The sequence below is a fragment of the Diceros bicornis genome, chromosome 24 (assembly GCF_020826845.1).
Source record: "Diceros bicornis minor isolate mBicDic1 chromosome 24, mDicBic1.mat.cur, whole genome shotgun sequence".
Classification (NCBI taxonomy): domain Eukaryota; kingdom Metazoa; phylum Chordata; class Mammalia; order Perissodactyla; family Rhinocerotidae; genus Diceros; species Diceros bicornis.
The window spans coordinates 48,414,818-48,431,873 of record NC_080763.1 but is presented as its reverse complement, the minus strand read 5'-3'; the positions used below and the strand labels follow the sequence as shown (position 1 = coordinate 48,431,873).

Genomic DNA, 17,056 nt, shown 5'->3' with positions numbered 1-17,056 from the left:
GTGCCTAATAATAAGCACTGATAAACTGTGTTGGGAGTGCTTTTTCCACAGTGCAGTGATTGTTCGTTTAGTCCTGGTGGGTTTCGTGAGGCCCTGAGAGCAATATCTTTCAAACTTCTTAGACCTTGATCCACACACACTGAGAAACACCTTTTATAAGGTGACCCAGTCTTACCCACACACGTGTCTCTGTATATGGATGTATGTAGTTAGAATTTCAGGACACGACATGTACCCTTACCACGTGTAGTCTACTGCTTTATTTTTTATTTTAAATTAATAGACTTTATTTTTTAGAGCAGTTTTAAGTTTACAGAAAAATTGAGCCCCAACAGTTTCCCTTCTTATTTACATCTTGCATTAGTATAGTACATTTGTTAGTTGATGAACTAATATTGATATATTATTATTAACTAAAGTCTGTAGTTTACATGGAGGTTCACTCTTTGTGTTGTACAGTTCTGTGGGTTTTGACAAATGTGTAATGTCATTTATCCACCATTATAGTGTCACACAGAGTAGTTTCACTGCCCTAAAAATCTGTGCTTCACTCACTCCTCCATTCCTTCGCCTACAACCCCTACCAACCACTGCTTCTTTTTTACTGTCTCCATAGTTTTTCCTTTTCCAGAATGTCATGTAGTTGGAATCATACAGTATGTAGCCTTTTCAGACTGGTTTCTTTCACTTAGCAATATGCATTTACGTTTCTTCCATGTCTTTTTGTGACTTGATAGCTCATTTCTTTTTATCACTGAATAGTATTCCATTTCCTGGATGTACCATAGTTTGTTTATCCATTCACCTACTGAAGGATATCTTGGTGGCTTCCAAGTTTTTGGCAGTTATGAATAAAGTTGCTGTAAACATTCATGTGTAGGTTTTTGTGTGTATATAAGTTTTCAGCTCATTTGGGTAAATACCAAGGATTTCAATAAGCTGGATCATATGGTAAGAATATGTTTAATTTTATAAGAAACTGCCAAACTGTCTTCCAAAGTGGTTGTACCATTTTAAATTTCCACCAGCAAATTCCAGTTGCTACACATCTTCACCAGCATTTGGTGGTGTCGGTATTCTGGATTTTGGCCACTATAATAGGTGTGTAGTGGTATCTCGTTGTTTTAATTTGCAATTCCCTCATGATCTATGATGTGAGCGTCTTTTCATATGCTTATTTGCCATCTGTATATCTTCTTTGATGAGAGGTCTGTTCGGGTATTTTGTCTTTTTTTGAGGAGGACTAGCCCTGAGCTAACATCTAATGCCAATCCTCCCCTTTTTTCTTGAGGAAGATTGGCCCTGAGCTAACATCCGTGGCCATCTTCCTCCATTCTACATGGGACGCCGCCACAGCATGGCTTAACAAGTGGTGCGTCGGTGCACGCCCGGAATCTGAACCTGCAAACCCCGGACCGCCGCAGTGGAGCGTGCACACTTAACCGCTTGCGCCACCGGGCCGGCCCCTATTTTGTCATTTTTTGATTGGGTTCTTTATTTTCTTATTATTGAGTTTTAAGAGTTCTATGTATATTTAGGATACAAGTCCTTTGTCAGGTACATGTTTTATAAATATTTTCTCCCAGTCTGGGGCTTGTCTTTTCATTCTCTTAATATTGTTTTATATTGTTCTGTTCTGTTCCATTAAAAAACAGAACTGGTCCTGGGGCTTTAATTGATTTTACAGCCCGCTAGTAGGTCACAACCTGTGCTTTAAAAATCAGTGTTTGTCCTGCTTCCGTAATGTTCACATGGACAACGTCTATAAAGCAACCATCATTCCGGGCAGTGATTCTCAATATTGATCAAGATGGGTGTCAGGGTTGATACTGCCCTTTTTCTATTCTAGAGGATTCTTTAAGTTTTAGTGAATAGATTAAATTTGATCAGCTGCATCAGTCACCTCCACACCAGATAGTAATGACACATCGAGGCATTATGGAAAGCTTCATGAATTTTACATTTCTACAAGATTCTAGACGGTTCCCTCAAAATGCATATGCTTTTAGATACTGAAGGGATTAAGTACATGAGGTGAAGGGAAAACTAAGATGTTTATTTTGTATTCCCAGGAATAATGAAGAACCAGATTTCACCAATTCAGGTTGATGAGAAGGAACTTGTGTATGATGGAATATGCATATTTTTTGTGTGTGAGGAAGACTGGGTCTGAGCTAACATCCATTGCCAATCCTCCTCTTTTTGCTGAGGAGGATTAGCCATGAGCTAACATCTGTACCCATCTTCCTCTATTTTGTATGTGGGTCGCTGCCACAGCATGGCTTGGTGACCAGTGCATAGGTCCATGCCCCGGATCCGAAGCTGCAAACCCTGGGCCGCCGAAGCAGAGCCTGCAAGCCCAACCACTGCGCCACTGGGCCAGCCCCTGGAATATGTGTTTTTAAATGTTAAATTATTAAAGCAAATAAAAACTATGATTTGAACTAAACAGAATGGATATTATTGAGGATCTAATTTAATGAACATTTAACTTTGAATAGATGCTACTCAAATGTTTAAATGTATTTGGCCTCTCAGGAGGGTTAACTATGTACCCCTGCAGTCTTAACACTTCTTTTTTTTTTAAATAAACAATTTAGGTCTTTTTTTTTTTTTTAATAATTTATTTATTTTTTTCCCAAAGCCCCAGTAGATAGTTGTATGTCATAGCTGCACATCCTTCTAGTTGCTGTATGTGGGACACGGCCTCAGCATGGCTGGAGAAGCGGTGCGTCAGTGCACGCCTGGGATCCGAACCTGGGCCGCCAGCAGCGGAGCGTGCGCACTTAACTGCTAAGCCACGGGACCGGCTCTTAACACTTCTGATTTATTTAGAAAAAAATTTTTCATTACTCTCCAAAAGCCAATTCTATTTCTTTGCCAAAATAATACAAATTCAAATTATGGGAAATTGAACTTAACATCCTCTTACTAAACTATTCCTCTGTTTTCTTTGGAGTTAATTCTTTTCCCCCCAAATTTACAAAGGAGGGGAAAACTCACCCCCTGATACCCTGCAGTGCCACCTTGTGGAAAGAGGGAAGGCTTAGCAAGGGATGTCCATGGATCTCTAGGTTTGAGTAAAATCTGCCAAATATCACATACATGTGTACAGGCTCCTGACTTGCACACTAACGTGTTTTAAAGATTTTTTTTCTTTTCTCTGGTGTGGACTAACTCAGTGATTAGAAAGGTAAAATATTGGCTATCTTTTTGTATAGAGATCTCGAAGATGAGAAGGCAGGCACCTACCCTTTGTGGCTCAACCTATTGTAAAAAGGAATTTTATGTATAATTGGGGGAGTTTATTGAGTGCCTACCATGTGCCAGGCAGCAGTGATACAGCAGTGAACTAACTAAAATTCCTGCTCTCAGGGAGCTTATGTTCTAGTGGGAGGAGACAGAGGATAAAGAAATAAATATATAACATAGATCAGATGGTGGTGAGTGCAAAGAAGAAAAAAATAAAGCAGGGTGAGAGGATAGAAAGAGAGAGAATAGTGTGGTTTTAGGTAGACTGGTTAGGGAGAGCTTCCATGATAAGGTGACGTTTGAGCAGAGGCCTGAAAGAGTAATATAGCCATCTTAGTAGCTGAGGGACGAGCGGTCTAGGTAGAGAACAGCGAGTGCAAAGGCCCTGAGACAGGAGTTGGCTTGCTCAGTTGGAAGAACAGTGAAAATGCCAGTGTGGCCAGAGCAGGGGAATGAAGGGAGGTACTGTAAGAGGTAACATTAGAGCAGTGTGTGTGATGCAGGTAGGACCTTGTAGACGGTATTTAGGACTTTAGAATGTATTCTGAGAGAAATAGGAACCCACTGGAGGGTTTTGAGTGAAGTGATATATCTGAAGGGCAAGAGTGGAGACATAGACCAGTTAGGTTGCTCTTGAAAATGTCCAGTCTGGGCCGGCCCCGTGGCTTAGCGGTTAAGTGCGCACGCTCCGATCCTGGCGGCCTGGGTTCAGATCCCGGGCGCGCACTGATGCACCGCTTCTCCAGCCATGCTGAGGCCGCATCCCACATACAGCAACTAGAAGGATGTGCAGCTGTGACATACAACTATCTACTGGGGCTTTGGGGGAAATAAATAAATTAATTAATTAAATAAAATAAAAAAAGAAAGAAAATGTCCCGTCTGAGAGGTGGTGGTAGCTTGGGCCAGGGCAGTGCAATGGAAATAAGCGGTCAGATTCTGGGTACACTTTGAAATTAGGGTCAACAGTATTGCTGATGTGTTGTTTGTGGAATATGAGAGAGAAAGGAATCAAGGGTACCTCCCACGTCTGTCTGTCTGTATTCTCCTTGCTCTGTGTGAGTGGGCAAAGGTTAGTGCGTATTTTTCAGTCTTTGAGAGGCTGATTCAGGGAAGTGAGATGAGGCATTGAAGGCAATGTCTTGGACTTAGTTTTCCTTACAGCCGTAACGTTTCTGAGATTCTAAATTGGTGAAGGTGTTGCAACAATGTAGGGCTGGAAGGGAGCTTAGCGTTAATTCTCATATTGCGGTATGCAGCCCACTGGAAAGCTGAAACGGTCTTCTGATGTCCCCCTTCCCCTGTCCAAACTGATCCTTTCTTTGGCTTTTGTGGGCTACTTACTCGTAAGCTACCAAGTGAGTTATTACATGTTACTAAAATTTGGTATAGCTTTTATTATCTTCTCAATTATTTTTTGTTCCCTCTGAGTTCCAAGGATAGAACTTGTTTCTTATTCCAGGCTTCTTTCTACCACTTAAGTAGAGTTTCTTATTTTCTTTTTTGGAAGTCTGTAGTTCGTCCTTTTTTTGCTGAGGAAGATCCGCCCTGAGCTAATGTCCGTTGCCAGCATTCCTCTTTTTGTTTGAGGACGATTTGCCCTGAGCTAACATCCGTGCCAGTCTTCCTCTATTTTGTATGTGGGTTGCCGCCACAGCATGGCTGATGAGTGGTATAGGTCTGCGCCTGGGATCCAAACCTGTGAACCTGGGCTGCCAAAGCAGAGCATACCCAACTTAACCACTACGCCACAGGGCCATCCCCTATAGTTTGTACTTTTAAAAAATAGCTTTATTGAGGTATAATTTATGTACCATGAAATTCACCCATTTTAAGTGAACTTTTTAAAAATCTTTAGTAAATTTACAGAGTTGTGCAGCCGTCACCACAATCTAATTTTAGAACATTTCTGTTTACCCCAAAAAGAAATTTTGTGCCTGTTTGTAGTCACTCCCCATTTCATCTAGTTTCTGTCTCTATGGATTTGCCTGTTATGGAGATTTCGCATAAATGGAATCATATAATATGTGGTCTTTTGTGTCTGGCCTCTTTCACCTAGCATAGTGTTTTCAAGGTCTGTCTGTGTTATAACCTATATTAGTACTTTGTTCCTTTTTATGGCTGAATAATATTCCATCGTATGATATATTACATTTTATTTATCCATTCATCAGTTGATGGGCGTTTGGGTTGTTTCCATCTTTCGGCTATTATGAATAATACTGCTATGAGCATTTGCACATGAGACTTTGTGTGGATGCATATTTTTATTCTCTTGGGTAGATATCTAGGAGTGGAATTGCTGGGTCATACAGTAAATCTGTGTTTAACATTTTAAGAAACTGCTGAATGATTTTTCAGAATGGCTATGCCATTTTATATTTCCATCACCAATGTATGAGAGTTCCAGTTTCTCTACATCCTCATCAACACTTGTTATTTTCTGTCTTTTTTTTGTGTGTGAGGAAGATTTGTTCTGAGCTAACATCTGTTGTCAATCTTCCTCTATTTTTTTTTTGTTTTTTTTGCTTGAGGAAGATTGGCCCTGAGCCAACATCTGTGCCCATCTTCCTCTATTTTGTATATGGGCTGCCGCCACAGCATGGCTTGATTAGCGGTATGTAGGTCCGCGCTGGGATCCAAACCCGCAGACCCTGGGCTGCCAAAGCAGAGAGTAAGAACTTAACCACTATGCCACCAGGCCAGCCCCAGATAGTTCCTTTTTGTTGTTGTTATGGGTGTTCCCCCCCCAACTTAACTGAGATATAAATGGCATATAACATTGTCATTGTATAATTGACATAAAGCATTGTGTACAGTGTGATGATTTGATGCATGTATATATTGAGATAGTTCCTCTTTTTTAATGGCTTATGCACCCCTAATTTGTGCTTTGCTTTGATTTCCTGGGATCAAGAACATCCTTTAAATACCGCATTTGTAAACATTTTAAAGATTTTATGTAGAGTACTTAAATTAGTGATTGATTCCAGTTGATTTTCTTTGTGTAGCTCAAATGTTCTTGAAAGTAAGGATAAGGTGGTCTCGTGAGTTACTTGATACTGTTATGCAGTTGTCTGCCTGCTAGCCTGCCTCCAGCCTTCATTTACCAGCACCACTTATGTGTCTAGATTTTACTCAGACACTGAGTTAGAGAGAGAACACAAGTCCTGCCCTCAGTGGCCTTATGGTCGTTCTGGGTTCTTCAGACTTTTTTTTTTTTAATAAAAATATTTGCAGCTTGAGACACACTTAGATGATTTCAAGACCAGGTAATGCGCCACAGCTCACTCTTGTGAGTCACAAACACTGTTCTAATAGAGGATGTAACCATGAAAACCATTGATAACTTAGTGTAAGAATGTTGTGCTAGAAATAGCCACAGTCTGTTACAGGAGAACAGAAGAGGCTCTGTCTCAGATTGGGTCAGGATGGGTAGACAGTGGTGTCAGGAAATATTTCCAAGAGGAGGTGGACGTTTGCAGGTGATGGAGAAGGATGAGCAGGGGCCAGCAGGGTCTGTTAGCATGACTTGTCTGGGCAGAGGGAACAGTTTGAGGAAAGTCATAAATAGGGCATCTTGTCATCACATGCTGTATTTGTTACAGCACATAGTACAGTGGTCTCCCCTTATCTGTGGTTTTACTTTCCACGGTTTTGGTTACCTGCGGTCAACCACAGTCCAAAAATATTAAATGGAAAATTCCAGAAGTAAACAATTCATAAGTTTTAAATTGCGTGCTGTTCTGAGTAGCGTGATGAAATCTTGAGCCGTCCCGCTCCATCCTGCCCAGGATATGAATCATCCCTTTGTCCAGCAGATCCAGCTGTACACGCTCCCTGCCCGTTAGTCGCTTGGTAGCCATCTCGGTTGTCAGATCAACGGTCACGGTATCACAGTGCTTGTGTTCAAGGAACCCTTATTTTACTTAATAATGGCCCCAAAGCGCAAGAGTAGTGATGCTGGCAATTTGAATATGCCAAAGAGAAGCCATAGACTGCTTCCTTTAAGTGAAAAGGTGAAAGTTCTCAACTTAATATGGAAAGGAAAAAAATCGTATGCTGAGGTTGCTAAGATCTATAGTAAGAACGAATCTTCTATCTGTGAAATTGTGAAAAAGGAAAAAGAAATTTGTGCTGGTTTTGCCGTCACACCTCAAATATGTATGTTCTGTAGGAAAAAACGTAGTGTATACAGGATTCGGTACTATTCCCTGTTTCAGGCATCCACTGGGGATCTTAGAACGTGTCCCTCGCAGATAAGGAGGGACTGCTGTTTAAATCTTTGCATGTTTTTCTAACTGTAGTTGACCAAATCTTTTATTTTCAACATAGTAATCTTTTAGGAAGGATAAACGTTAACTTCTTTTCTTTTTTCCTTTAGTTGTGGTTGTTTTCTTTAGTTCACGTAATCCTTGACCCTGTTGGGTTTCATCCTATCTTACATGCATTAGTAGAAAAGAAAAAATAACACTACTCATTAGATTATGATATGCTATCACTTGTAAGATATATTGTGATTTCAGAGATGTTAAAATATAAACAAAACGTGCCTCTAGAATCAATACAATATGATATTTGTGTGGGAGAGTCTTTAGTTTTTTTTAAGCTAAGGAAATCTTGCTAGAATAACAGTACCGGTCACAGACCTTTGCAGCTTTAATTTTAGGGGATACCTTAGGGAAGTATGTACCATTCAGGTCAATGCCAGCTTAATTTATCTTGAAAGTTTTCAAATCTGTCATGATTATAATGAAATTCACTTTGGTTAAGTAATAGAGATTAGGGAAAATGAATTTTGCTAAGATTAGGAAAGATAGAGTTTACTAAAGACTATAAAATAGAATTAAAAAGTGAAGTAATGTTTAGTGACTTTCGGATAAAGTTATCTGGGAGTTCTTAGCTCTTAAAAATAAGTCTTGGGCCGACCCTGTGGCTTAGCAGTTAAATGCGTGTGCTCCACTACTGGCGGCCTGGGTTCTGATCCCGGGCGCACACTGATGCACCGCTTCTCCAGCCATGCTGAGGCTGCGTGCCACATACAGCAACTAGAAGGATGTGCAACTGTGACATACAACTATCTACTGGGGCTTTGGGGGAAAAAAGGAGGAGGATTGGCAGTGGATGTTAGCTCAGAGCTGGTCTTCCTCAGCAAAAAGAGGAGGATTAGAATGGATGTTAGCTCAGGGCTGATCTTCCTCACAAAAAAAAATAAATAAGTCCTCAGGGGCCAGCCTGGTGGCGCAAGCGGTTAAGTGTGCGCGTTCTGCTGCAGCGGCCCAGGGTTCTCCGGTTCAGATCCCAGGGGCGCGCTGACGCACCGCTTGTCAGGCCATGCTGTGGCAGCGTCCCATATAAAGTGGAGGAAGATGAGCATAGATGTTAGCCCAGGGCCAGTCTTCCTCAGCAAAAAAAGAGGATTGGCAGATGTTAGCTCAGGGCCGATCTTCCTCACAAAATAAATAAATCTTCAGACTCACAACTCTGCCGTTCTACCTCGCCTCCCTCCTCCCCCACCATATTAAACTTATTCATGAGCTGAAAAGTCTTGGTAATTCAAAAAGTGCCCCAAAATAGTGTCATGCCATCTTTCATTTGGACAGCAGGTTCATAAAGAACTCTGCTTGTCAGAGCAAGTAAGCACAAGCCGTGCCTTCATGAGTGCTAAAGGGGCTGTTCTGTGCCCGTGGTGGACAGTGAGCGTGTGAGACCCTGGTTCTGGCCAGAGGCTCGTCTTGCAGAAGCAAGTGATTATATAAACATTCACTACCTCATAGTATTGAGAACAAACCAGGAGATACTGTAGCAGGACAAGGGCTAAGGGCTGAGGAATAAAAAAAAAACTGAAGAACTGAGGAAACAGGGCATTCTATTGGTTGTTAGTAAACTACTAATAGCACTTAAAGGAAAGATAGTAAAAAAAAAATGTTTTTACTAATCTGAAATTTTGATTTATAAAGCATGCTTTGGGAAAATATATTATTAGATCTTGAAAAGCATAGGCTGTGAAATCACGTGGGAAAATATTTACCATTAGAAGTGTAAAGTAAATGTGTGTAAACAGGAATAAAAATATGTTCCGTTTGTTCTGGTGGAACTGTTACAACATTAAGACTCTTCATTTCTGGACTTGTTTCTACTGGATTCAGGAATTACCTATTTTATTCTCAATTTTATAGATTCCAGGCCATTCATTTCAGTAATCAAAAGCCCCCAATTTTTTATAAATTCCTCTTATGGGTTAGTGAGCAGAAATAACTATTTAACTTCTTGTTAAATATAAATGTGTTTATAATACCTAAGAAGAACTGAAGAAAAAATGCTTGTTTATGGAACAGACTGGATGTATCTTACTTAGATTATACGCAGTATTTCCTCAGTTCTCCGGTATGATGGAGACTTCGGGTTTTGTGTGTCATTCATGGGGTCAACCAGATTTTAGCGTGCCTTGCATGTGTCAGGCAATGGTAAATGAAAGATTCAAAAGTGAATTGCTTGGAGGAGCATAGAGCCTGGTGAGGGGAGGGAGACGTGTTAATGCTGTGATGTAATAAAGATATGTGTGAAGAGTTCCTGGATCACAAAGGAGGGATCATGTAGCCTCCGTGGTGAGAGGAGGTGGTAAAGGGAGGTTTTACAAAGGTGGTAGCCTATGAGCTGAGTTTTCTTTTGAAGGGGGAATAGGAGTTTACAGGCAAACAGGAAGGGCACTGGGGCAGAGGGCCTTGGGCCTGAGAGAACTTGATTGGAGTTGAGGGAGCAGGGTTCAGTGCGGGCTGGAAGGCACTAGGACTGCAGGCCAGAAAGGTTGTGAGGAATCGTGTTTGCTGTGCTAGGAGTTAACGGTTTATCCTGTAGTCTAGGCTTTCTCAAAGGGTGTTCTGTGGAAATCCAAGCCTCATGTGAGTCTCAGAGGGGGAAAAAGTTAGAGATGCATATGAACATTACAATGTTAGACTAAGTGCTCAGTAAAGAAACCTGTTTCCTGTTTATATACCAGAAAAAATGTTTTGGGAAGGGCTGCTGGCAGTGTAGAGCCCTTGAATATTTTAAGCCAGGGAATAACTTTACTTGATTTATGTTCAAAGAATGAACTGGCAACGGTGAGGGGTAGGTTGGAGTGAGGGGAGATTAGTTGCAAGGAAACTAGTTCGTAACTGTTATCAATTTTGGTAACATAAAATCTGACCAGCTGTATAAAGACATTTAATATCAAAATTTAGGAATTTAGGGCACTTCTAAGAAAAAAATATTTTAATAATGAACTAAAATACCTACTTGACAGCTGATATTTTAAGTGAGAGGAGAATTTTGGGACAAATGCAGATTTTGTTTCTGACTTTGATCAAAGATTAAGCAAATACTTTATATTACTATCTGATTAAAGAAAATCTTTGGTTTAAATTGTACTTTAGAAGTAATGTTTAAAAAAATCCCTTCTGACGTGGTCTCCGGATCTTAGATCAAGGTGGTAGGATTTTTTTAAAGATTTGAATAACAATAATGCTGGAAAGTTTTTTTCAAATACATTATAATGTATTTTCATGTTTAAGGGCCATTTGCATTTCTTTTACTGTGATATATTATTTCATTTCCTCAGCCAATTTTTAAAAATAAATTGAATTTTTGGTCTTTTTGTTACCAATTTTTAGGATTCCTTTATATATTGAGATTAGCTTTTTATTTGTAATATGAATTGCAAATATTTTTCCTTAATTTGTCTTTTTTGCATTGTAAAATATTCTTATATTTAACAATTTTATTTATTTATTTATTTTTGTGAGGAAGATCAGCCCTGAGCTAACATCCATGCTAATCCTCCTCTTTTTTTTTGCTGAGGAAGACCGGCTCTGAGCTAACATCTATTGCCAATCCTCCTGCTTTTTTTTATCTCCCCAGAGCCCCAGTAGATAGTTGTATGTCATAGTTGCACATCCTTCTAGTTGCTGTATGTGGGACAAGGCCTCAGCATGGCCGGAGAAGCGGTGCATCGGTGCGCACCCGGGATCCGAACCCGGGCCGCCAGCAGCGGAGCGTGCGCACTTAACTGCTAAGCCACGGGGCCGGCCCAAGAGTCTTATATTTAATTACTTGAATGTATCAGTCTTTTTTTTGATGGGTCTCATCTTTGAGTCATAGTTAGAAAGAGCTTCTGTACTCCAAGGTTATAAAAAGGAATTTACCTAGTTTTATTCTAGAACTTTTATAATTTTATGATTTATATTTAAGTATTTGATCTATCAGGAACGTATGCTAGTGTATGATGTGCAGTATGAATCCAAATTTTTTTTCCAGATGGTGATTTTAATTGCTCAAACATCATCCATTGTATAGTCTTTTCCCTCCTTGCTTTTGAGATGCCTCCTCCATCATTTACCATTTTCTGTTTCTAGACTTCCTAATTTGTCCCTTTGATCTATTTATGTTGCTAGCGCCATATTGTTTTGAGGTTTTATAATATCTGGTAGTGCTGGTTCCCTTCTAAAACTCTTTTCTTTTGGAATTTTCCTGACTTTTCTTATTTAATTTTTCTACATGAACTTTAGAATCAGCTTATCTATTTCCAAAAACTAATCCTGTAGACGTTTTGGCCCCCGGGGTGGGGAGTTGGGGGGTGGGAGTGGGTGGAGGTGAGTGGAGTGGGGGTGTGGGAGGAGGGAGGTGGGGAGATCACTTTCAATTTAGGATTAATCTCTCTATGAAAATGACGGTAAGTTGTAGGTTTAATTTAATCTTTTCTCTTACAGATGATATTAACTGTGTTCTTGAGCAACAATGAACAGATTTTAACAGAAGTTCCTATAACACCAGAAACAACATGTCGAGATGTTGTAGAATTTTGCAAAGAACCTGGAGAAGGCAGTTGTCATTTAGCTGAAGTGTGGAGGGGAAATGGTATGTATTAGGCTCTATAAAGATTACTAAGTAGATGAAATTTAATGTTTATCAAATGCAGAATATTGTTTCTGGTTCTTAGTTATCTGTGGTAATAAGGAATTGAATAATTAAAATAAAAACTATAATATTACATGAGAATAGGATTTTACAAATACTTTTTATAAAAAAGTATATGATTTGACCTTACTATAGCCATCTGAAATAAGCAGGGAAGGTAGATCCAACTTTTGTGTGAAGTCTTTCTTGATATCACTACTACCAAATGAGAGCTCTCTGTCCACTGAGACCTGACGGTGTTTTGTTTGTTGCATGTCTAGTTGTTCTTCTGTTTCTCTTTTCTCTATGATAACTGCATGAAGACAGAAACATTATTGTGTTCCCCTGTGTACAAAACCTTTTACATAATAGGCCTTCCATAAATATTTGTTTATTAAGTTGAGAAGAGTAAATGCTGGCTCTTACATTTAAGGACTGTCAGCTAGCTGGGCAGAGAAGATCAGTGTAGGTAATATGATTACTGAATACGGAAAATTCTGCAAGATAATTTGGACTCTATAGGAGCCATTGAATTTAGACAGGATAGGATATACTAGTAAGGGAAGCAATGTGAAGGGAGGACAAGAGAAGAATATGAACACTGTGTGCTCCTAAGACAGTACTGAGAGAAGGTGGGCAGCAGGGTGGAGACTAGACCAGGTCGTGCAAGGCCTGCAGCACCGGCAGAGGAGGGTAGCCTTTATGCGGCATGCAGAAAGAGGTAACTGTGTGGTATAGATGAGTCTGTAAGTAAAACTTGGAAGGTAAGAGAATGATCGATTGGATCATGTTGAGTTTGAGGTAATAATGAGATGGGCATCCAAATGGAAGTGTTTAAAGGGCACTTAGGGATAATCAGTGAAGTCTTACACTTTTTTTTTTTTTTTACATTTTTTAAAATTTAGGTATAACTGACATACGACATTATGTTAGTTTCAGATGTACAACATAATGATTCGATATTTGTATATATTGCAAAGTGATCACCATAATAAGTCTAGTTAACATCCATCAGGGGCTGGCCTGGTGGCGTAGTGGTTAAGTTCCCATGCTTCAGCGGCCTGGGGTTTGCAAATTCAGATCCTGGACGTGGATCTACGCACCGCTCATCAAGCCATGCTGTGGCGGTGTCCCATATGTAAAATCGAGGAAGACGGGCACAGATGTTAGCTCAGGGCCAATCTTTCTCAGCAAAAAAGAGGTGGATTGGCAATGGATGTTAAGCTCATGGCTGTTTTCCAAAGCAACCATTTTACATTCTCAGCAGCAGGGTTCCAATTTCTCCACATTCTTGCCAACACTTGATATCATCTATTTGTAGCTACCGTAGTGGATGTGAAGTGGTAACTCATTGTGGTTTTGATTTTCATTTCCCTAATGACTAACGATGTTGAATATGTTTTCCTGTGCTCACTGGCTATTTGTGTGTCTTTGGAGAAATGTCTATTCAGATCCTTTGCCCGTTTTTCAATTGGGATGTCTTTTTTTCCTTTTTTTTTTGTTGAGAAAGATTAGCCTTTAGCTAACATCTGTTGCCAATCCTCCTCTTTCTGCTGAGGAAGATTGGCTCTGGGCTAACATCCATGCCCATCTTCCTCTACCTTATGTGGGATGCCTGCCACAGCATGGCTTGATAAGCGGTGCGCAGGTCCATGCCTGGGATCTGAACCCATGAACCGCAGGCCACCAAAGTGGAGTGTGTGAACTCAACCATTATGCCACCGGGCCGGCCCCTGGGTTATCTTTATTGAGTTGTAAGTGTTCTTTTTTTTTTAATTGAGGTATAATTGACATATAACATATTAGTTTCAGGTGTACAACATAATGATCGGATATTTGTATATATTGTGAAATTATCACCATAATAAGTCTAGTTAACATTCATCACCATATGTAGTTACAAAATTTTTTTCTTGTGATGAGAACTTTTGAGATCTACTCTTTTAGTGACTTTCAATGTGCAATACAGTATTATTAACTATAGTCACCATGCTGTACATTACATCCCCAGTAAGAGTTCTTGATATATTCTAGATACAAGTCCCTTATGAGGTATATGATTTGCAAATATTTTCTTCCAAAGTCTTATTCTTTTAATGTTATCCTTAGACTTCTGAGTAAAGACTTTAAGGACACATTGAGAGAAACTTGATTTTGATAAATGTGGAACTATTACTAAACCAAAAATAAGAGGGTGGGTCCTCAGTTATGTCTGATAACAGCTACAGGAAGGGGGTGGTGGTTAAGTAAGTGTAGTTTTGTTTTTTTTGTGAGGAGATCAGCCCTGTGCTAACATCTGCCAATCCTCCCCCTTTTTTTTTTTTTTTTTTTTGCTGAGGAAGACTGGTCCTGGGCTAACATCCATGCCCATCTTCCTCCACTTTATATGGGACGCCGCCACAGCATGGCCTGACAAGTGGTGCGTCGGTATGTGCCAGGGAGCCGAACCAGCGAACCCCAGGCCGCCGCAGCAGAACACGTGCACTTAACCACTTGTGCCACTGGGCTGGCCCCAAGTGATTGTAGTTTTTTGGAGACCAATATTAGAGCCTGATCATCTCATCATTGTTTGTTCTTCTCTAGCTTCTTAGCACTCTTATTCTTTGTTACTTGTTATCACTTCTAGTTCCTTATCTGCCTCTCCCCCTCTGTTACTTAGCCTGGGAGGGAATAAAATTTTTGCATAAATATTGTAGCCCTAGATGGTCCCTGGCCACTTGAGAATGCTAATCTCTCCTATACGAGTCATTCAGTTGGTGCTGTCCTTATCTCCAAGTCCACCCGAAATCATGACCTATGGTTTTACCTCATCAGGAATGAGGACTACCACCTCGGAGTACAGGGTCACAGCATACTATATTTGCCATGGCTTTTGTGCTTGCTATTCCCATTGTCTAGAACAATCCCTAGCACCTACCCCTCTTTGCTTGGCTAACTTCTATTCATCCTTTGCTTCTCATCCCTTCCTTGAATCTTTGTGAGTATTAAATTTCCCTCCCCTGTGCTCCAGTACTGTCATAGTATTTATCAAACCTAATATAGTAGCTTTCATGTCTCTCTCACTGGACTAAAATTCCTGAAGTCGGGGACTTGCCTGTTCACCATCGTATCCCCTGTGCCCAGCCTAGTGCTCATAATAGTTCCTTTGTAAACACTTAAATCATTGAGTGAAACGGAGTAGCAAAGCTGGATCCTGAAGAACTATTTCCCAGTGGGTGAGATTCACAGAAAGGGGAAAAGAACTATAACAGCCTTTCTCAATCTTTTTACCCTAAGGGAACCCATAAAGTAATTGTCAGGTTTCAGAGAACTCCTGCATAAAAATTAATGCATCTATAACTCATGGTATATTAGCATGATCAGTATATGTCATAAACGTAATACTCCAATATAATTGTCAATGGTTTTTTTTTGGTGAGGAAGATTTGTCCTGAGCTAACATCTGTTGCCAATTTTCCTGTTTTTTTTGCTTGAGGAAGATTAGCCCTGAGCTTACATCTGTGCCAGTCTTCCTCTATTTTGTATGTGGGTCACTGCCACAGCATGGCTGATGAGTGGTGTAGGTCTGCGCCGGGGATCCGAACATATGAACCCGGGCCACCAAAGCGGAGCACGCCGTGTGTAACCACAACGCCACAGGGCCAGCCCCTAATTGTCAGTGATTTTGAGAAGAGACTATTTCTCTGTGGATCTGTGTATTAGTTTGCTAAGGCTGCCGTAACAAAGTACCACAGACTGGGTGGCTTAAAAAACAGAAATTTATTTTCTTGGGGCCAGCCAAGTGGCACAAGCGGTTAAGTGCGTGCGCTCCGCTGCGGCAGCCTGGGGTTCGCTGGTTCAGATCCCGGCACACACCGACGCACTGCTTGGCAAGCCACGCTGTGGCGGTGTCCCATATAAAGTGGAGGAAGATGGGCATGGATGTTAGCACAGAGCCAGTCTTCCTCAGCAACAAAAAAAAAAAAGAGAGAGAAGGATTGGCAGATGTTAGCACAGGGCTGATCTTCCTCACAAAAAAAAAAAAGAAGAAGAAATTTATTTTCTCACAATTCTAGAGGCTAGAGGTCTGAGATTGAGGTGTCAGCAGGCTTGGTTTCTCCTGAGGCCTCTCTCCTTGGCCTGTAGACAGCCGTCTTCTCCGTATGTCCTTACATGGTCTTTCCTCTGTGAGTGTCTGTGTCCTAATTTTTTCTTCTTATAAGGATACCAGTCATATTGGACTAGGGCCCACCCTAATGACCTCATTTTAACTTATTACCTCTTAGTACCTCTGAATGACCTCTTTAATTTATTATCTCCTGTCTCCCAATAACGTCACATTCTGAGGTGCTAGGGGTTAGGACTTCAATGTATGAATTTGTGGGGGGGACACAACTTAGCGCATAATATTCTGTTAATTGGGCCAGTTTACTACCCTACTCTTTTTGTGGTTGCCTTCCCCACACAGGGTGTCAACTCTAATGCAAATCAGGAGTTGTAGGTCAAATCTTCAGTTTTTCCTTTTGTAAAATTTCCTTCTCGATTTTCTTGTTGCCTTACCCAAGAATGCCTGAAAGTCTTATCATAGATTTCCATTATGTCAAGAGGCTAATAAGGAATAGTATATATTACATGGTATGTGTAGGGTAGTTTTGTTTCCACTTTAAAATAAAAATGACGTTTTAGTTAACCTTGCTTATTAAAAAGATAGTGAAGCTTAGCTTGCTTTTCTTGAAATTAATCTTTTCTTTAAAATTTTTTTTTAATTCATAAAGGGAAACAATAAATTTCTGTTAAATAACTGGTTTAAGGCAAATTGGATTTAATTTTTATAAAGTTATGCTCAGATTTGGTATATTTAAATAAAGGTAAATTGATTTTAATTAATGTA

The 17,056-nt window shown here is 40.2% G+C and overlaps 1 protein-coding gene across 4 annotated transcripts in view; it reads left to right on the top strand.

Moving 5' to 3' along the window:
• PPP1R13B (protein phosphatase 1 regulatory subunit 13B) overlaps positions 1-17,056 on the top strand; it is an 85,994-nt gene that overhangs the window by 21,490 nt on the left and 47,448 nt on the right. For 3 of the 4 annotated variants that reach the window (XM_058567790.1, XM_058567792.1, XM_058567791.1), the window contains exon 2: positions 12,000-12,147. In XM_058567790.1, coding sequence (XP_058423773.1) covers positions 12,000-12,147 — 148 coding nt within the window. Of the gene's footprint in view, positions 1-11,999; positions 12,148-17,056 lie in introns of those variants that run through there. The other variant, XM_058567793.1, reaches the window with a different exon arrangement.